Consider the following 21,589-nt stretch of genomic DNA (forward strand, 5'->3'; position numbering starts at 1 on the left):
GAATGTACACATACACATCACGTCTGATTGATCACAGAGTTGCAGGGGAATTTTGAGGGAGGAAACCTGTCTGACCAAGTTACCTAGAAACAAAGGGACATACTGGAACAGGACAGGCAGCTGTTGGTCTCCTAGGATGTTAAACAAATACAAATACAGAATGCTAGATCATATTTAAAGCCAGCAAACTAAAATTTCCAAATCGAGAAAATTCAGCAATTGAATCATCTGCGTCTTCCATGACAAGTTTTCTTTACAGTGGAACTCCAGATACTTTATGTTCTAAGTAGAGTAGGGATGGGTTAAAACCTCTTTCAGAATTTTATTGCTGTTTGTTTGTCAAAGCAGGATCTGTTTGTCAATAGGGTCACCCGTCAAAAGTGGTATTTCTTCTCACTTCTTGTGCCTTTAACAGAAGGTGAGGTAAGAGCTCCCGAATGAAGAGGGGCAATATAACCCATTACAGGTTCTAACTCTTCTCCACTCCATAGAAAAACTAAGGTAAGGGTTATGACTGGATTCCCACATTAATTAAACATAAATAAACATCAATTCAAAACACAGCAAGAAAAGTGCAGTGTGCCAATGTGCACACAAAGAGTAAGAATAGTGTCTGGTTCAACAAAATGTGTTGTCTTTAGTACTTAAGTGATTCATCCGGCTACACCCTTGCAGCCATCAAGTAGCAGAGCTTCATTCTGGCCCGATTACACCACTGATGCTTAAGCTTTAATGTAATAAGGAGAACAGAGGACGTATTAATCTTGCTGACAATGAACTGAAGAGCATTAGTCAAGTTGGAGGTAATGGATATCTTAAAGCATATTTAAACCCATAAACAAAATTGTAACATTTTGCAGATTACCAGTCCTTGGATGTAGCAACTCCATTTGTTTTCTTTTAAGGCTTTTGACCTTTCTTTTCACCTAGTAATTCTGCAAACAAAACTTACTGTCCCTGGTTGACAATGCTCACTCTCTCTGTACTGCTGTATACACGGCTATCACCCAGGCTGGAATTCCAACATGTCTTCCTTTCTTTATCTCCAGTACATAACAGTGATGGAATTAGTATTTTACAGAGTAAGGCTCCATGCACACTAGGGGCAAATAAGGGGGGTGGGGGTATGATGGGGGAAATGCCAAAACCTCTGGCAAAAGAAGCTGCAGGAAAAAAAAAATGTTCCTAGTGGCTTGTATTGTAGAAGAGTTTATGAGCATTTATAGGCATTTGCTTTTAAAAGCGTTTTTTTTTTTTTTTTTTTTTTAAAAACATTCCTCTCTGCTCATTTTTCAATTTACACATGAAAACTCTGAACAATCCTAAATGTCCCATTTATAAGTGTTAAGAATTTTCCCTGCCCTAAAACTTCTCTCAAAAGCATGATTCTGAAGAGTTTTTTTCTGCCTCTAAACTGCCTAATGTGCATGAACCCATAGGCTACTATAGAGCTGCTTCAACAGGTTGAAGAAAAAAAAAACCCAAATGCCTGTATAAGCAGCATTTTTTATGCCCAGTGTGCATGGACCCTAAAGGTAAGGATGCGTTTGCTTTCATTTCAGCTCACAGGACAAGGACACTGCATTTCTGGCAAGATTGACATGTATTTTCTGCACTTGCTGGAATTGTAATTAGCCTGAAAAATGAAAATTATTACAGACATTACATCTGAAGGACTGGTAAGCTGCAACAAAATACATTTTTGAGTTTAGGTATCCTTTTAACTGGCTTCACACATTCACCAATATGCAAAAACACATTCAGCATTACATAATGCATGAATCCTAGATATCCTCTACAATAATGAAGTAGCAATGAACATTTCTAGGATTGCGGCGTGCCTGGGAAGTTTTAGAATATTTCCAAGATGTGATTATTACATGGCTGTTCCTTCCAATGTGCACCTACTGCATCATGACCACAGAATGTGCTGAAAAACACTGTCACCATCAATCATGAAAGGATAATGTAACATGTTCCCATAGCGCCCGCCACAACCCCTCCCCCCCCCGACAGATAGTACGGGGAGAAGTTTCCCCATACTGTAAGATTTCAAAACAGCACGGCCGTGCATGGCTCCATCCACGTGGCCACGTCCCTCACAGTGTTCTGTGAATGAGTGCCTACAAGTCCCGACAGCCTTGGTGGCTGTGGGCTTGTGGTTTTCCATGAACTTCCACGGGATTGTGGAGCAGCAAGCAGATATTCTGACAGGTCTGCAGGAGAATTGCATGGCATCAGCGATCTACTGATCACTGGTGCAATGCTTTAGAGACTCCTTTGAACAAAAATAATAAATGTAAATTTTTTACCTGCAAAAAAAATGTGCAATTATCATTTTTGTCCAAAAAGTGAACTTATCCATTAACCACATCAAAATGCTTATTTATGCCCATCCTTAAGGTAGTCATACATGGATCATATTTCAGCTGGTTCAGCAAGGACTGGATGAATTTTGATCCATGTATGGGCAGGCTGGTTGTTGATCAGCTATACTGATCAGTGTATGCGGCATGGAAATCTCCTCGCTGTTAGAATACAGTAACTCAGTGGGAAGGATGTCTCCAACCACATAGAGTGTGTGGATGGGGTCTTTTTTTTTTCCTACCCTGCTGGTAAAACACTGCCTTCAGTTCCTGGAGCCCCACCTCCCAAACAGATCATTTTTTAAGGGTCTCCTTCACCTAGCATAAGAGATTGAATCATCTAGGCCAGTGATTATCACAGTAGCTTGTACTAAAGTCGGCCACATTTTGAATCTTGGCTGGTTCAGCAGGGACTGGACGAGATTTGCACCATGTATGAGCAGGCAGAATGTACCCAAGTTAATCAATCAACTTGGGTACAACCAGCTTGTCGGGTTTTCCATGTGATTATTGCTAGAGGCTATTATAACTGCTAGCAGCAATCACTGTGGTCTCCCTGCAACAATGGCTCCCTCAGCCAGAACACAATGGCTCTCCCGGAAGGATTTCCCCAACACTGACACCCGTTGCAGGAAAGAAAATCTCACAGTCTTTGGCCAGCATTAGAAAAAACCTGAAAACATGACCTGCTTAGTTTACAGAGCATGATGCTGAGCAGTGCTGTAATAGTGGGCTTAAATCCTATTACCACGACATGTGGCAATGCATGTTATGTGCATAGGTGTGCTGCAATGCCATTCATTGCATATGACACTCCAACACACCTTTTCCAACCCACCAGCATTTAGGCTTACCAGAAAGCACTACTGTGAATATTTTTGGCATGTTTTGTGCATATGGAACCCCACGCAAATAAATAATCTCCCTTAATGCAACACACATGATATATGCAAAGATGTAAAAGGGTCATAAAAACATTGTACAGCTCCTCCAACATACACTCATGTACCTTAAGTTCACCACATGTTGCAATCTGACTATACATTCTCCTGTAAATTTTCCAATTACAGTGGGGCAAAAAAGTATTTAGTCAGCCACCAATTGTGCAAGTTCTCCCACTTAAAAAGATGAGAGAGGCCTGTAATTGGCATCATAGGTAGACCTCAACTATGAGAGACAAAATGAGAAAAAGAATCCAGACAATCACATTGGCTGATTTGGAAAGAATTTATTTGCAAATTATGGTGGAAAATAAGTATTTGGTCAATATCAAAAGTTCATCTCAATACTTTGTTATATATCCCTTGTTGGCAATGACAGAGGTCAAACGTTTCCTGTAAGTCTTCACAAGGTTGGCGCACACTGTTGCTGGTATGTTGGCCCATTCCTCCATGCAGATCTCCTCTAGAGCAGTGATGTTTTGGGGCTGTCGCTGGGCAACACAGGCTTTCAACTCCCTCCAAAGGTTTTCTATGGGGTTGAGATCTCTAGACTGGCTAGGCCACTCCAGGACCTTGAAATGCTTCTTACGAAGACACTCCGTTGCCCGAGCGGTATGTTTGGGATCATTGTCATGTTGGAAGACCCAGCCACGTTTCATCATCAATGCCCTTGCTGATGGGAGGTTTGCACTCAAAATCTCACGATACATGGCCCCATTCATTCTGTCCTGTACATGGATCAGTCGTCTTGGTCCCTTTGCGGAGAAACAGACCCAAAGCATGATGTTGCCATCCCCATGCTTCACAGTAGGTATGGTGTTCTTTGGATGCAACTCAGCAGTCTCTCTCCTCCAAACACAACGAGTTGTGTTTCTACCAAACAGTTCTATTTTGGTTTCATCTGACCATATGACATTCTCCCAATCCTCTTCTGGATCATCCAAATGCTCTCTAGCAAACTTCAGATGGGCCCGGACATGTACTGGTTTAAGTAGGGGGACACGTCTGGCACTGCAGGATCTGAGTCCCTGGCGGCGTAGTGTGTTATTGATGGTATCCTTTGCTACGTTGGTCCCAGCTCTCTGCAGGTGATCACTTGGTCCCCCCTTGTGGTCCTGGGATTTTTGCTCACTGTTCTTGTGATCATTTTGACCCCACGGGGTGAGATCTTGCATGGAGCCCCAGATCGAGGGAGATAATCAGTGGTCTTGTATGTCTTCCAGTTTCTAATTATTGCTCCCACAGTTGATTTGTTCACACCAAGCTGCTTGCCTATTGCACATTCAGTCTTCCCAATCTGGTGCAGGTCTACAATTTTGTTTCTGGTGTCCTTCGACAGATCTTTGGTCTTCACCATAGTGGAGTTTGGAGTGTGACTGTTTGAGGTTGTGGACAGGTGTCTTTTATACTGATAACAAGTTCAAACAGGTGCCATTGATACAGGTAATGAGTGCAGGACAGAGGAGCCTCTTAAAGAAGAAGGTACAGGTCTGTAGGAGCCAGAAATCTTGTTTGTTTGTAGGTGACCAAATACTTATTTTCAAATAAATTCTTTCCAAATCAGCCAATGTGATTATCTGGATTTGTTTTCTCATTTTTGTCTCTCATAGTTGAGGTCTACCTATGATGCAAATTACAGGCCTCTCATCTTTTTAAGTGGGAGAACTTGCACAATTGGTGGCTGACTAAAATACTTTTTTGACCCACTGTATGTAGTGGAATTGCCTGCCTCATAGGATACCGGTTGACTGTATAATTGGGACGGGCACACATAAAAATATTAGGATTTGGTAAATCTTAAACTGTTCAGAGTTTGTACAATCAAATAATATGTGGTGACCTTTAGTGAGCCCCAGGTCCACATTATAATAAATCCCACAGCCATATACATCACTACCTTATCCTATAGAGTCTCAAAACAATAAAAATCAAATGTAAATACTTGTTACATTTTTGGCAATCATAACCCATTGAGCAATTAAATTTCAATTTGTACTACAGCCTTCAATATAAAAACTCAGTTTAGTATAAATAAAACCAAGGCTTCCTTTCATTAGTCAGTTCATTATATACCTTAACAGAGTTACCAAAGTCAGTTAGCTGCAGAGAGGAGGAGGAGCAGAAGAGAGAGCGGCAAGAATCCATTTGATGCATTAGAGGAGAAAGACAGATTAAATTAGTTACATAAAACAGACTGCGCACCAGTCACTGTGGACATGTATGCACACTTTAAGAGGAATATAGAGTAACACATGATGAATATATGCTATACAGTATGATGCTAATGGCACATTAGCAGATTCTTCACAGGAATATAATTACCAATATCTCCACAATGGTATGGGGAAGATGCACTTTGAATTACCCTTTCAACCCTTTTTTATTAAGCTGATTAATGGGGTCAAAAAGATTTTTTTCTTTTTTTTTGGTTAAGTTGTTGGGTATGTTTATTTTATTTACATCACTGTAAACAGGTGACATTTCATTCAAGCTAACAATCTATGTTATTTTGTTATGTACTAAACTGAATGTAGTATTAATGAAGCATTGCACTTGGCTATTGATGTTGACCATGGGAATATCATCATACATTATATTAATATAGCTGCCAGTGTAAGGACCCTTTTACATTAAAATGGTGTGACAGGTAGATTCCAACCCCAACTTTAACTGGGGAGGGAGGAGGGAACATTCTCCTTCTGCAATAATGGTATACTCATATTTATAGCAGCATTGTATGATCGTGTCAAGAACAAATGTAGGTTATAGTCCTGAAGACAAGGAAATGAAAAATACATGAAGCTTGGAAACAACACACAGTATCACTCAAATAAAATTGATGTCCACACAATGTATTTAATGTAAAGTCTGCCTTTTCCAAAAGAGACAAAAAGACACAACATGCATAATTAATAAGACCTAATCCCTCTGGTTGTGCTGGTGTGCAATATTCGGCTTTGTACCACATGAGTACCTTAATGTCTGAGCTAAAGTTATTGATCTTCTGCCAGCCAGCATTCTCCAGATGGAAGTTGGCCCATCTCAACAGCAACTCTTCAGGGGACAGTTTCATCAGATCCTCCAAAGTCTCTCCATCACGAAGCAAGGCAGCCAAGGCTGGAGTGGATAAAACAGAAATCAGCTGCATGGTAAACCTAGTAAACTTTTTTTTTTTCTTTAATACAAAACACATACATTTAATTTCTATATGGCAAGTTCTTTCTCGCCAACTCTACTAGGCAAAATTGGTTATTAAAGTTATACCGAATGCTTTATAAGTTATTCATCTTAAAAAGGTAATTATTCAATTGCATCAAGGTATAGTTACCATTTAAATTGTTTAAATATTACTGCTATAAATAGATACTATAAAAAATAAAATAAAAATAATGCTGGTCATAGAGGGATCAAAATTCAGCCAGGTCAGCAGGGATGAGCCAAATTTCAATCCATGTCTGGCCGTCTCTGTTCAACAGAAGTCGATTATTAGAACAAGGATGTTGGAAAATTATTCTCAATCAACTGCTGCAGCTGCAGATCAGTGTTTTCTGATGCAGAGAGTCTGGTCAATGTCCCAGCAGGGATGATTTGCAAACAAGGTGGATGGAGGAATCCGTTTGTTTTTTCATTCAGCACACTGGCTGACCAAAAAAAAAAAAAAATAAAGGTCATCTATGACCAGCTTAAAGCAGTGTAAACTTTTTTTTTTTTTTTTTTTTTTTAAACTAAGCTAATAAATATGTTCTACTTGCCCCGAGCCTCCTCTTCACAAACAGCACAGCTCCCTCCTCATTGGCATAGACTGACAGCAGCAGGAGCCAACGGCTCCCACTGCTATCGATCTGCCCTATGAGACCAAAGAAAAAGGGCAACACTGGATCAATAGAGGACTCAGATATGTATTTAGGTAGGTGGGAAGAGGAACATCTACTGAAAGCTTTTCTTCACGTTAATGCATAAAATGCATTATGGTAAAAAAAAAAAAAAACTTTTGACTTTAGAACCACTTTAAGTGTATCTCTTTCCCAAGAACAAGTAGTAATTTGTGGGCTAAACCATTAGCGATAATTTACCTTCATTTCTGCTGATCTCAATGTCAGCAAACAAACCGATTTTAATAATCTGCCACAGGAGTCCCAGGACCAGGTGAGGCTTTCCAGCCTTCAAGTCTTCTGCTCCAATATTAACCACATGACATCCAATGGCAGAAGCAGAGTTCAATGCCAAGTTCAAATTTTCCTGCAGAGAGAACAGATTACGAGTGTGGTGTGAAATAACATCTATGTTTAAACAATTAAAAAATGCAGGGGATGGAAAAAAGCACATACAGTATCTCAAGACTGAACCATTTTCAGTTCAAATTAATGTAGAAGAAAAATGAATATATCAAATGAAAAGAAGCAATGTCATGGATATTTAGTCCAACAGTATAGACATGGAAGTACAGGTGCGCAAGTACTAAAAGTTTTTGTAGTCACTTCGAAATGGAAAACAACATTTACAACTTGGGACACCTGGTACCAACACAAAACTAACCTAACCCTGAAGCTTAACCCTTAAAACTACACTAACAATTAACCCAAACTGCCCTTAATCTTAGCCTCTTAATATGTACTGTATACCCCTGTATTTATACTCAAAAGATTGTTTTACAGCTTTGGATAGTGCGAGGAAGGGTTAGAAGTACTGCTGCAATTTTATTGCCATGATCTACCACTCAATTTGCCCTGGTGACCATGGTCAGCCGGCCAGAAGGTGAGAACAGTTTTAAACAGTACAGAAGGTAGGGGAATCTTCCAATAGGGATCTGTGCTCTAGCGACAACTGTTTAACATGGGATTTTCCCTCACTCTGCATAAAACATGTCAAATGGCCATAGGCATTTTTTTTTCCTCAGAGAAGCTTATCCAATTCCCCCATAATTGAGCACAGAACTACCTCTGTCAGTACAAAGATGGGCCAAAATGCAATGTTTCCTTTCCCCTCTTCAAGCACTATGGGATTGATTAAAGACACAGACTGAGCACTTTTCAAAGTGCAGTTGCTCCAGAGCTTCGTAAACAAGCAGAAGCTCTGCTGACTTCCATCATCCAATCATGTACAAGCAAAAATGTGGTTTTATTTTCCTTGCATTTGATTGGATAGACTTTACCTCATTTATGAAGCTTTGCAGCAACTGCATTTGGCAGATTGCACAGTTTATTTGCCTTCAGTAAATCAACCCTTATGTTTCCTTTCCCTTTTTTTAAATATTTGATTCTGCTTAATTTAAATGATCAATGACTCCAAGTCAAAACCAAATGTGCTGACTGCTGTACACAACTAGAACTTAGAAAGTCTCTGAATTTCTGTGTGATTATTTGCGTAGTGACGCCAATCTCAATTTGATGTTTAAATTCAAAATTCTGAGACTTCTGCAGTAAAAGCTAATCCTGCTTAGTGACTCACCTGGATGGTGAAAGCAGTTAGTTTCTTCTTGTTAATTGCTCTTTCATCAATAGTGTCAGGTACAGACAAGTTAACCATTTTACTGGAAAAAAGGAAAGGTAATATTCAAATGAAGCTTTGACAGTTCACATTAAACGATAGCCATGAAATACAGCTAAGTTTCTAGGCTGCTAAGTGCAACTGTGGCTAGGCTATGATAATTCAAATAAATACATACATATGTTCTAATCTCTAAGAGGCATAGTAGAGCATAATGCACAACTCCAATCCCCAAAAAAAGTTGGGATGCTGTGTAACATCTGCATAAAAATAGAATGCAATGATTTGCAAATCTCACATCTATATTTTGTTCACAACAGAAAAAAAAATCAAATTATAAAACTGGGAAAATGTCCCATTAAAAAAAAAAAAAAAAAGTAATTTTGAAACTGATGGCAGCAACACGTCTCAAAAAAAGTTGGGACAGGGCAACAAAAAGCTGGCAAAATTAGTGGTACTAACAAGGAAGAGCTAGAAGAACATTTTGCAATTAGGTTATTTGGCAACAGGTCAGTAATATGAATGAAAAGCGCATCTTAGAAAGTCAGGGTGTGTCAGAAGTAAAGATGGGCAGAGATTCATCAATCTGTGAAAAGCTGCATCTAAAAATTGTTGAATAATTTCAGGATAATGTTCAACGTAAAATTGCAAACACTTAAATATATCAGCATCTACAGTACATAAGATCATAAAAAGATTCAGAGAGTCTGGAGAAATCTGTGTGGACAAGGTCCCAGTTATATTATGTACTGTAGATAATATATTTAAAGTCTTTGCAACTTTACGTTGAGGAATATTATGCTGAAATTGTTCAAACTTTTTTGGAATTGGGGTTTTATAGTCTGTTCATGTATCAGCCTTCTTATATAAATAACTGTAAAATATCAGCCTGATGAGAGTTATCAATGTGTGCATGTTAAAAGGTTTCTACTGAAGAATTTGTAATGTACACAGAGGAAGCCATATTTGGTTTAGCTGCTCTCTCTTATAATGCGAGTCCACAAATTGACTGACAACAGTTCAATCACTATGTGGCTGAAATCTCAACAGTTGTTAATCAGGAAGGATAACTGAAGCAGAATCATGTACACAGCTCTCTGGTGGTTCATCTACCAATCTCTATATTTAATGAAACACAAATATGAAGCAATCATGTGTAAAAAACTAAATACTCCATCAAAAATTACTAAAAAGGAAAAAGTCTACAGTAATGCAGAAATATTTGCTGAAAATGCCCTCTAAATGTACTATAAAATGCACTATATTTGTATAAAAATGCAGGCTGGCAGGTAAGTGTGCTTGGAAATCTTTGGTTCGTTGTGTGTGTTGCCTTTCCCTGTGCACCTTAATGCAAAGGCCTTTAAGGTGTGGGCTCCCTCCAGGCACACCTGACCTTAACTTACCCATCGCTATATGTGCTCAGACTTGGGCGCCTCTAAAAATGAGAGCCAGGACTGCAGTATACAGTGAAGCCTTGACGTGGGCACTGTGGCTTAACCATATATTTGCAAATGTGTGCAAACAAAACCCTTTGTTTTTAATGTGCATTGTTAGACATCAATTTGGTTATTTTGCAGACTGGCTGGTAAGTGTACTGGGAGATCTTGTTTTTTACCTTGAAATGAACCTGTCTTGATAAATATGGCAACTACCATCACTTCGTTCCCTAAAATGCTTCCTAAATGTAATCCTGATGCGCTGTCCTAAATAACTTTTTAGCCTGCTTTTTGGGCCATGCCAGCTGAATTGATGTGACTGAAAATATTTCTTACACCCTACAGGAACATGTCTGATCTAAAATTCATAACAGAAGCCCTCAGTTAACACCCAGCTCTTAAGTCATATGCATCTGTTCACTGCAACTATACTTCCTTCAGGAGTAGAAGATATGTGGATGCAGGAATTGCCCCCGCTGCTCTATTGTATTCTGACAGCAGGGACTCCTTCCCCTACCCCAACATTATTATTATTATTATTATACAGTATTTATAAAGCGCCAATAGTTCGCTCAGCGCTGTACATTACAAAGGGGGACAGAACATGTGACAGAACAATACCAATACAATGCGACACACGAGGGGTTTGAGGGCATTGCTCTTTCGAGCTTACAATCTAGGAATTAAAATATATGTAATACAGTTTTATCAGTTGGTAATCAGGTCTTTGTTCGTTTTTCTAACTGTGGCAAGCAATGTCAGTAATGTCTTTAGATCCTGGCATCTGAGGGCTTGATAAGCTTCCAGCAGGGGCCATGTCTGGAATAATGGTGATCATTACTCACTAAGCCCTAGCTTGCCAGTCACTGCATAGGACATTGCCTAGGCCCTTTCCACTTTGCTCTTGCTGGGCACACCTATGCCCTGCCTGCTGTGACTCTGCCGTAATGAGTGGACTGATGGAAAATGTAGCTCCCCAAAGAAGATGTACCAGTTAGCACAGTTCTCAAAAATAACATGCCAGCTCTGCCAAACTCCTCATAACATCAGTACTGAGATTGTGGTTCTTACAGTGGTAAGAATTGCTTTCATGCTGAAAGTATATATATGTGAGACTAATATGTATTAATGGGGCCTGATTAAAAAAAGACGCATGATGGCTTCACTATAGAATCTGCCACTATTTAAGAAACAGTAAATAGATTAGCTTTTCCCAGATACACATTTATAGTAAAGTACACTCAATATTTACTGCTACATATGTTTCAGTCATTTAACACAAGGGAACTTCTGCAGTAAATATTAGAATATGAAAAAGGACAACAAATTTTCTACGGCAAGCTGCACTGCCAACATCAAGCTGCTTTTTGGTATATACAAAGGCCAGGCTCTTCAGTACTCACCAAAGCACAATGCCATCTCCAAGTGCCCGGAAAAGGTCGTTGGTGTTTGGATTCATGGGAAGGACATGTTTGCAGTCTGGGTCATTTTCTAAGGCTTTATTTATCCAGTTGACAAAGGCATATTTTTCCTCCTCTAAAATAGACCACAAAACTTGTATGAACGACAGACAACACCCAAAACAAGATCTTCAATCTTATTACACATTAAAACAATATACTTTGTTTTAATGTGTAATATCACTGAAACCACTAAATCATCACTTAACTTCCCCTGCAAATGGAGGGCTGCCAGCACCAGCTTTACCAGCATAAAGCAATGGAGTGGGAGAAGAGGCAGCATATTTCCACTCTTAGGAGGAAAGTATTTTGGGAGGATTTAAAACAAAATTAAAAAAAAAAAAAAAAAAAAAAAAAAAACACATTTGGGCTTTAAAATGAGAAGTACAGCTAAAGCTTTTTGGCTAAAGCCCGCTATCAGCCAGTCCAGGCTGGAGAAAAATCCTGACTTTAAAGTCGGGATCCACCCCAGAGTCTGAAGCGGCACCTGGCTCAACCTCTCAGTGAGCTGCTGAGAGTCTGGAGCTAGCCGCTAGCCCCTCCACAACACAGTGAGTGCAGGAGAGGGGGGCAGGACGGATGGCAGTCATGTGATTGCATAGTTCTCATACTGTGAGCCGGTGGGGGACAGATGCAGCATCAGACCAATGCTGCATCCACCTAGGTAAGTATAAATGGGGGGGGATGCCCATGGTTTCTTTGAAGTCTTTGAAGCAGTGGCGAATTCGACTGCAAAGTGCTGGTGAATCTCAACGCCAGTATGGAAACCTTCCAGTTGCCCATCAGGCTTTTCTGTTGTGCTATCTTACCAGAATAAGAGTGTTGTGTCCCCTCACTAGACAACTCTGAGGTTCCTCCAATTGCACAAATTCCCTCTTTGCGGTTGATTGCTTTCCGGAATGTTTTGGCAATGTCGCTGCTCTTCAGTTCTTGTACAAGCTGCAAAGAAAACAGAAAAATTATCTAAACCCAAAGTTTAAATTGGAAAAGACACGTGTACTATCCAGCATTTCATTTCCATCTGGTCAGGCCATGACTGTTAATCTAATTTAAAATCTGCATTTGTGCCCACCAAGGAAATCTCTACTGGACCATAACCTGCTTCTTACTTTAGCGCATGGAAAAATAAAGCTATTCTGATGAAATTTAATGTCTCTATTGTTAACATTAATAACACTTCTGTCCTGGATAATGTAACCCACTCCAGTCCAATTTTTAACCCGTTTTATTATTATTTTTAACAGCAATGGAAATGTGCGAACCCATATCAACCCTTAAGTGTTTTTTGGGGGTTTTTTCACTGGTTGCTATGGGTTACTGTAATTACTCTATCCAAAACTACAAAAATAAGTTTTTACTAGTATATGGCAAAGAAAGGATGAGACCCCCTCTTTTTTTTTTGCTGTATGTGCTCTTGCTTGAAAAATTGACCCTATTTGTTCTGGTGACTACTGATAAATTTTATAGTTGTCACCAAAACAATAGCTGAGAGGAAATCTATAAATAGGGAGGCCTGTTTCGGTGATAACTGTAAGAGGACATTTCCTTGTTTCAAAAAGATTTCCACTCACCTTTTTTGTGCTTTTGGGACAGAAATGAGGAGAAAATTTTGCACCGGAGTCAATAGGGGGGGCGATTTTGCGCCGGAGTCAAGAGGGGCGGCGATTTTGCACCGGAGTCAAGAGGGGGGGCGATTTTGCACCGGAGTCAAGAGGGGGGGCGATTTTGCACCGGAGTCAAGAGGGGGGGCGAGTTTGCACCGGAGTCAAGAGGGGGGACGAGTTTGCACCGGAGTCAAGAGGGGGGACGAGTTTGCACCGGAGTCAAGAGGGGGGGCGAGTTTGCACCGGAGTCAAGAGGGGGGCGAGTTTGCACTGAAATCAACATGGGGTATTTTGCATTAGAGTCAGTGGGACATGATTTTGCATTGAAGTCATGGGAAAGTTTTTGCATTGAAGTTATTCATCATTTGCCCCCTTTTTTTTTTTCTAATTGGCAAAACACAGATAACCTTATTTTTGGCCGATAATGTTTGGTGGCCGATAGAATGGTGCATCACTAAATGCTACTCTCTCTACCATTGAAAGTTAGTGGACTGAGTGTCTAAAGCACTAATACAAAAAGTGAGCCCAGGGGTCACTCCCTGAAGCCTGTCTGCAGCCTCAGGCCACTCCGTATTGAATTATATTCACTAAATATCCTATGCAGCTCTTTGTCAGAGGCTGTATATTAGGCCCCCTATATCAAATAAGTTTGCCACCACTGGTTTAAAGGTACCCATACAAATGGCATTTGAGCAAAAGGAAAATATGGAGCCTGCCAATGCTAACATGCTAACTACAGTTTCTCTCACAGTTAACACCTTCAGTTGTGATTAACCCAGAGCAAACATGCAGCCTGTGAAGGAAGAACTTCACATGCTTGTTTTGGGTCAGAGATTTTGAAGGTTGTAAAGGCAATAAAATCAGCAAGATACCCGAACAATTATTTTCACAAGGAGAGGTCAGCAGTGGCAAACCCCTTTTTTTCCCCACACTAAAGGTTCCTTTTAAGGGTCATTTAGCGATTTCAAAATGATTATATTACTGTTTATGCATGTGCAATGATACTAATTTTAAAACTATAGGAAAGGGAACCATTACAGCCCCTGTGATGTTTGTACTGCTGTATCTGTCCTTAATGGGGAAATGCACCTTTGTCTTTGTAAACATTGCTAGTAGGACAAAAAGTGATGGGAAATCCAAAATTGCAATATTTATAATCAAAACTTGAATAAAGGGGAAAAAAAAATCTTCCAACTTGGGGCACCTGTTCTGTTGACAACGGTCAAAAAAAAAAAAAAAAAATGACAGATGTAAAATTTGTTGCAACAGAACACAGGGTGATCAAGCTGAACAGAAATGGAGCTTAGTTGTGATAACCATATACTGAAAGCATCTGTTCAGCAGCCTTCTGCTCACCAGATGACATTAATCTTTATAACCCCAAAGCCCCATGGCAGACGATTCTATTAAGCAGCTGATGTATTTATCAGTTTGTTCAAAGCCTTTTCTACCTTTGTATGAGTTTATATATTCCACATACACACCCTCCTGCGCCCTATAAAACATGCCGCACTTTATTCTCAGTTGGTTCTGTTTTAGAGAAGAGCAATCTTTACTTTTAGGTAGAAAGTGTTAAGAGAACCTGGGTGAGCACTAAATGTACTTACAAGTAATCCCAGGCAATAAGTGAAACCAATCAGCAATCTCTAACTGCTATCCAGCAAACACTGCAATTGTGCTAAAAGCAGCTCCTTCACTCAGTATTGTAAGAAAGGTTCTTTGTAATCTACTACACTGAGAATCCAGAGATTACCCCATATGGTATCTAACAGTTCTTTCAGCATCTATTCTCTAAAAAAAAGAAAGACCTCTGCTGGATACCAATGTAAAGTCAAACCCATACTATGATTCATGGTCATGACTGGCTAAAAACATCACAGGGTTGCGATGTGTGTTTTAGTGCTTACATAATAGACTTTTAGAGGAGCTACATGACTGCTGGAATATCTTTTCCTAGTATCATACACATCTTGGAAGAGTGCTGTTTATACATGCACCAGAGAGAGAAGGCAGCATAAGGGGAAAGCTGTATGTGACTTTTTGTACTGTTGAATCCAATAGGCACCTGTGTGAAAATTTTTGTTTTTCGAAAAGTGAAGGAAATCAAGGAGAATTCAGTGAGTACATTTGGGAATACCCCTGCAGCAACACAGGCAAGAGTTCTCAGATCACCAGACTGAAAAACAGAATTCAGGTAGAATGGTAAATGTCTGGAAAACAGCAAGTATGATGTACTCCTTGTCAACACAATTTTCAATTTTCCATTCCTACATCTATTAGGCCCCATTCACACCTGTGTGTACTGGAAACGAGGGGCAGAATCGCACGATTCTGTGATTCCAGAATACCAGCAAAATGTGCAACGTGCTTGTGATGCCATTATTTCTTACATTATTTATTTATTTGGTACATGAGCTTCTTTGGCACATTTTTGAAGCAGAGAGGCATATTCAAAATGAATGGCGCCACTCCTGTGCCTGCATGTACAGTATCCAGACTACTTTTAAAATTATAAACTACATTCTTGTATGTAAATACATTTTAATAGGCAGCGGTGCCAATTGAATATTAGAAAACACTTTCTGGGGTTTTATTACCACTGGAGGACCTGAGTTGTAGATACTTCCTTTCCCACTGCACTGACTGGAATAAAATTCCAGTAGTAAAAAGCTCAGATACGTTGCTAATGGCTAATGCGTTGAACTTGAAATAAATATGTATTATCTTTCTCTAGATCTCCTCCTCGAAGGGGCAAGAACAAGTTGATGATTACCAATACTCCCATGTATGGTCAGAGTGTATGCTTATAGTTTTTCAATTTCTAGCTTCGAGTTACGGAAAGACCCACAAAATGAATGTAAAAAATCTTTACAGTGAATAGCACAGAACTCAGATTAACATTACATTCAGATAGTCCTGTTATTGTAACACATTAATATGCAAAGGATGAATGCATTTTGTCACAAAGCATGGCAACACATGCACAGTGATGCAGTGTGTCTCTGCGCCACTTATTTTGAAGGCCATCACAAAGAACTACACAGGGGCAACCATCAAACTGCATGCATTGTGGGGACCCAAGTTAAAGTATGCACAAATTATTTGGGGGTGTTAAAGCACACTGCTAGCATTATCAAATGTGGCTGCCTTAACACAGTGTGCCTAATTAATGCAATGCATAGTCTGAATGGGCCTTAAAAAGAAAATAAATAAAATGCATAATAAATGCAAAATGTTTGGTAGGTGCATTTACCTTTTTTTGCAGAAGCCTGGGAAGCATTGCACTGCATTTGCCATGCAGGACTGCTACAGACTATCAGTCCATACACCATACACACAGGCAGCTTCACACTGACAGGAAGAATCAATGAACTACCAGAGCACTCTGGTAGTTCACTGAGAACTAAAAGAACGACAGCCACAAAGGCGGTCGGTACTTTTAGTTTCCCATTCACAGAACTCTTTAAATGAATGACACAGGCAGGTGGGAGGAGCCCCGCATTGATGAGTTTTTTTTTAAAATTGTGACCGCTATTGGGAGTAGAAGATCCATCGCTTGCTGTTACAATGGGGGATGGGGCTTTGGTGCAGGGACTGGTGCTACAGTAATATGTTACAACGTGAACATGGGTGTAATATATGTTACAAAATGTGAATTTATCCTTCAGAGTAATTTAGCAAGGTTTCCACCTTTGGCATCATTGCAGAGTTTTTTGTAGAGGGTGTGTGTGTGGTTTTCCTGGCAAAGGATTAGTAACTCTTCATCCACTATTGTGATCCTGCTAGTCTTGGTCACACTGCATAGCAGTCACATGTTACCACTATTTCCTATCTTCCTACGGAACCCGACTGCTCATTTAATAATGAGTCATTGACTGCTGATTCACTGGGAGATGAGCAGGCAGGATAATATTCATTTTAGAACAGTCTGGCAAATTCCATCCAAGTACCACCAATCTGAATATGTGCAGCCTTCTGCTATAGATGGATTATTCTGCAACAGTAGTGTGAATGAAACAGCAAAAGAAACATTTTGAGTGGTTTAACTAGGTTTTTACATTTTAAAGAATTCCTTTAACATTCCCCTCCCAATTCAGACTACCCTTCGGTTTGTCAAGCAAGGTTAGACAATGTCTGAACGAATCGTAAATAACCCATCGACTTCTCAGAAGACAAGGTCAAGGCTGTCCTTCACAGACTAAGCAGGTGGACATCTAGTGAATGTCTGCCAGTCCTATCTGGTGTTTTACCAGAGTGGCAGGCTGCTATTAAATTGAACATAGCAGGTATGATGGGCTTCTTGCTGGTACTTCTCCAAATCTACCAGATGTTTCCTTTACACTACAAAAACACAGGCTAATCATAACATAAGGAGTTAATGGTGTAAAAAAAATGTTTTTTTCCCAGCCCCAGCCCAAACACAGCTTGGCCAACACATTGATCTCCTGCAGAGACCTATAACCCAGAAAGTAAACTTCAGAATGTACTGTGTGTTTAGCTGGCTGTAGAACTGTATTGTCTGTCAAATACTCAAGGATCGTGTCAACATAAATATAATATGTTCACACTCCATCAAAAACCAGCTGTAAACACTGTCATAGTAGGAACTAGGAACAATGATGGAAGCCTTCCAGTCGCTCTAGAACTATGAGTTCTAGCCTCCATTCCCAATCAGTGATAGACCTTGCCTAATAGCCTGCTCAGCAATCATTATTATGCACCAATTACTAAAAGTCCCTAAATCTTACCAATTACCAATGGTGTGCCAGTTCAGTAATGGAGCTTAACACTTTAATGCTAAACACTGAGTAACCAAATACACAGATAATATACACAAAAGAAAATAATTTTACCTTCCAAAGAATTAGCATTTCTATACATCCAGTCCTGAGATTAGCCCTGCCACAAAGCACAGCCCTGTCTGTCATAACAGGGGTACCCAACCTGTGGCCCTGGGAGCCCTCTGATGTGGCCCTTGACCTCAAACTAGGGAAGCACACTTCTATTATATCCTGTTGGTTTGGTGCACTTTCTAAAAGCGCACCAAAATCTTGAATGCAGGAGTTTTAGTGCGCTTTCAGAAAATGCACCACACCTGCAAGATATAATAGAAGTCTATGGCAAAGTGTAGCTAACCCTTGCTTATATTTGCAGTTTGGGGGGCATTACCGGTTAACAAATCACTTATGTAGCCCACACTCTTCAAAAGTTTGATCACCCCTGCTCTACAAAAACAGGGCATTCTACAACACTAATGCCAAGTCAACCTCAGGTATATATACAGTTCACAATAGATTTATCAGACAGGAAGAGATGGGACAACAGGAACCCAGACAGCAATATTATTATTATTATACAGTATTTATAAAGCGGCAATAGTTCGCTCAGCGCTGTACATTACAAAAGCTATCTAACAGGGCTCTAGCCTTCCCCGCTCTACTACAAAATACGTGTGAACAAGGTGTCAAAGAATTAAAGTGTGTGTTCATCAATGCCAGAAGTCTGCCAAGCAAAATAGGCGAGTTGGAAGCTTTAGTGCATGAAGAGAACTATGATTTAATTGGTATTGCTGAATCTTGCCTTCATTCTTCACATGACTGTGCCCATTAATATTCCTGGTTATGTTATCTTTTGGAGAGACAGGGTAAATAGGAAAGGTGGTGGTGTCTGTCTCTATGTGAGAAGTGATCTCAGAGAGTGTGAAAGAAGACCTAGTTGATGGAGAGTGTGATGAGGCTGAAGTATTATGGGTGGAACTGCATATGGGGGTGCATACTACAACAGGTAATCATTGGAGTTTGTGATAGGTCTCCCAGTGTTAATGAGGAGGTGGAGACTCAGCTCCTTGCACAGATCGAAAGGCTGCAAGGGCTGGGACAGTGATAATAATGGGGAATTTTAACTACCCAGAAATTGACTGTAGTAATGGTACTGCAGGAACAGTTAAGAGGCAAAAAATTTTAAACCTACTCCAGGACAATTTTATGGTACAGTTCATAGAGGCCCCAACTAGGAATGATGCCCTGGACCTGGTAATCTCAAACCATGCAGAGCTTATTACGAATGTCCATATAAAAGTACATCTGGGTAGCAGTGACCATAACATTATTTAATTTATTGTTAGCTGTAGACAGCAAGCACACACGGGAAAAATAAAAACGCTCAATTTTAAAAGAGCTAATTTTCCAAGGCTGAGAGCTGCTCTCCAAAGACTTAGACTGGGAGGGAATATTGACATCAATGAACACAACACCGAAATGGGAGTTCTTCAAAAAAGACTGTATGTGAACACACTGCAAAATATATTCCCATGGGCAACAAGTTGAAAAGGCTAAAAATCAAATCTATGTGGCTTACGGCCAAGTTAAAAAAAGCTATAGAAAATAAGAAAAAATTGAAAACGAACAACAGATTGCAAAGGATAGCAAGACCAACCCCAAAAAATTCTTCAAATATATTAATAGTAAAGAGGTCCAGCCCGAGCATGTAGGCCCTTTAATAAATTTGCCTTCTCTTCGTCCCCAGTCACCCACTCTAGATTATTTTGTAAATACCTTCTTCAGCTCTGTGTATACAAAGGAGCATGGGGGAGCTCTTGTCCATAATGGGATGGTATTGACACAGCTCCAGATGATCCACATTGGCTCACAACTGATATGATCCAAAAATATTTAGACAGAATAAAGGTGAATAAAGCACCTGGACTGGATGGCATACACCCATGGGTCCTTAAAGAATTGAGCTCTGTCATTTCAAAGCCATAGTTTATCACTTTTATGGACTCTTTAATGATAGGCATAGTACCACTGGATTGGCGTAAGGCCAATGTGGTGCCAATATTTAAAAAGGGGTCAAAATCTTTACCTAGTAATTATAGATCTGTTAGACCACATCCTGCATTTATTTATGGGACTTTTTCTTGTCATTTTGTGTAATACATATTGATACCATTTAATGCGGATTGCTATTCCATCGGTTTTTTGGCTATTTTAGATTACGTCACAGTAATATTAATATATATATATTTATTATTCTTAGCGCTGCACTATTCTTTGTTTCAATTTGTCTATTGAGAGGATTTGTGGTTCCTTTTTTGGTGCATTGGCTGCTGGTTCAGTTAAGCGCTCGCTGAGCTTTCCATGTTTACAAGTGGTTAATGATTCATACTCTGAATGGTCTATGGTTGTCAGTGGTATACCCCAAGGATCAGTGTTGGGACCCTTACATTTTAATATATTTATAAACGATATAGGGTCTGGGATTAAAAACCCCATTTCAGTCTTGTTAATTGGGCAATTATGTGGAAAATGAGGTTTAATGTTGATAAATGTAAAGTTATGCACTTGGGGGCTAAGAATATGCATGCATCATACATACTAGGAGGAGTACAACTGGGGGAATCAATGGTGGAGAAGGATCTGGGAGTTCTGGTAGATCACAAGCTTAATAATGGCATGCAATGCCAAGCTGCGGTTTCTAAAGTGATCAAAATCCTCTCTTGTATTAAAAGAGGTATAGACGAGAGAGAGAGAGAGAGAGAGATCATATTACCCCTGTACAAATTAGTAACACCTCATCTGGAATATGCAGTTCAGTTTTGGGCACCAATTCACAAAAAGAACATTGGGGAACTGGAGAAAGATTAGAGGAACTGAATTTATTCTCTGTAAGGATTAAGGGGGGATATCATCAACATGTATAAATACATCAGTGGTTCATATAGTGAACTCGGTGTAGAGCTATTCACCCTGAGGTCATCACAGAGGACAAGGTGGCACGCTTTAAGTCTGGAGGAAAAGAAATTTAATCTCCAAACCACGGAAAGGTTTCTTCACAGTGAGAGCTGTGAAAATGTGGAATAGGCTCCCTCAAGAGTTGGTTCTGGCCAGCTCTGTGGAGTGCTTTAAAAAAAGGCCTGGATTATTTCTTAGATACACAGAATATAACTGGATACTAACATTTATAGGTAAAGTTGATCCAGGGAATATCCGATTGTCTCTTGTGGGATCAGAAAGGATTTTTTTTCCCTGCAGGAGCAAATTGAATCATGCTTTGCTGGGGGGGGTTTTTTGCGTTCTTCTGGATCAACCTATACTTATGGGTATAGGATTATAAAACTTTTTTTTTTTAATGGTTGAACTGGATGGACTTTTGTCTTTTTTCAACCAGACTATGTAACAGAAAAAAAACGTGTGTGTTGCTCTGAAAGATTTCCCATTACCTCCTATTGGACGATAGCGTACAGAAAGCAAGAGAAAATCTCTTCAATGGAGACCCAAATACCAGTAAAAACCC

At 39.7% G+C, this 21,589-nt stretch overlaps 1 protein-coding gene across 5 annotated transcripts in view; it reads right to left on the reverse strand.

Annotated features, from left to right (window-relative positions):
• Positions 1–21,589, reverse strand: part of PLS3 (plastin 3) — a 152,284-nt gene that overhangs the window by 23,377 nt on the left and 107,318 nt on the right. For 4 of the 5 annotated variants that reach the window (XM_089657974.1, XM_089657972.1, XM_089657973.1 and 1 more), the window contains exons 5-10: positions 12,500–12,629; positions 11,634–11,766; positions 8,756–8,837; positions 7,381–7,546; positions 6,282–6,424; positions 5,381–5,407 (exon numbers count right to left, since the gene is read on the reverse strand). In XM_089657974.1, coding sequence (XP_089514100.1) covers positions 5,381–5,407; positions 6,282–6,424; positions 7,381–7,546; positions 8,756–8,837; positions 11,634–11,766; positions 12,500–12,629 — 681 coding nt within the window. The remainder of the gene's footprint in view (positions 1–5,380; positions 5,408–6,281; positions 6,425–7,380; positions 7,547–8,755; positions 8,838–11,633; positions 11,767–12,499; positions 12,630–21,589) is intronic. The other variant, XM_089657976.1, reaches the window with a different exon arrangement.

Source organism: Staurois parvus, unplaced genomic scaffold (genome assembly GCF_062004578.1).
Source record: "Staurois parvus isolate SC_StPar_1 unplaced genomic scaffold, SC_StPar_1.0 ptg001045l, whole genome shotgun sequence".
NCBI lineage: Eukaryota > Metazoa > Chordata > Amphibia > Anura > Ranidae > Staurois > Staurois parvus.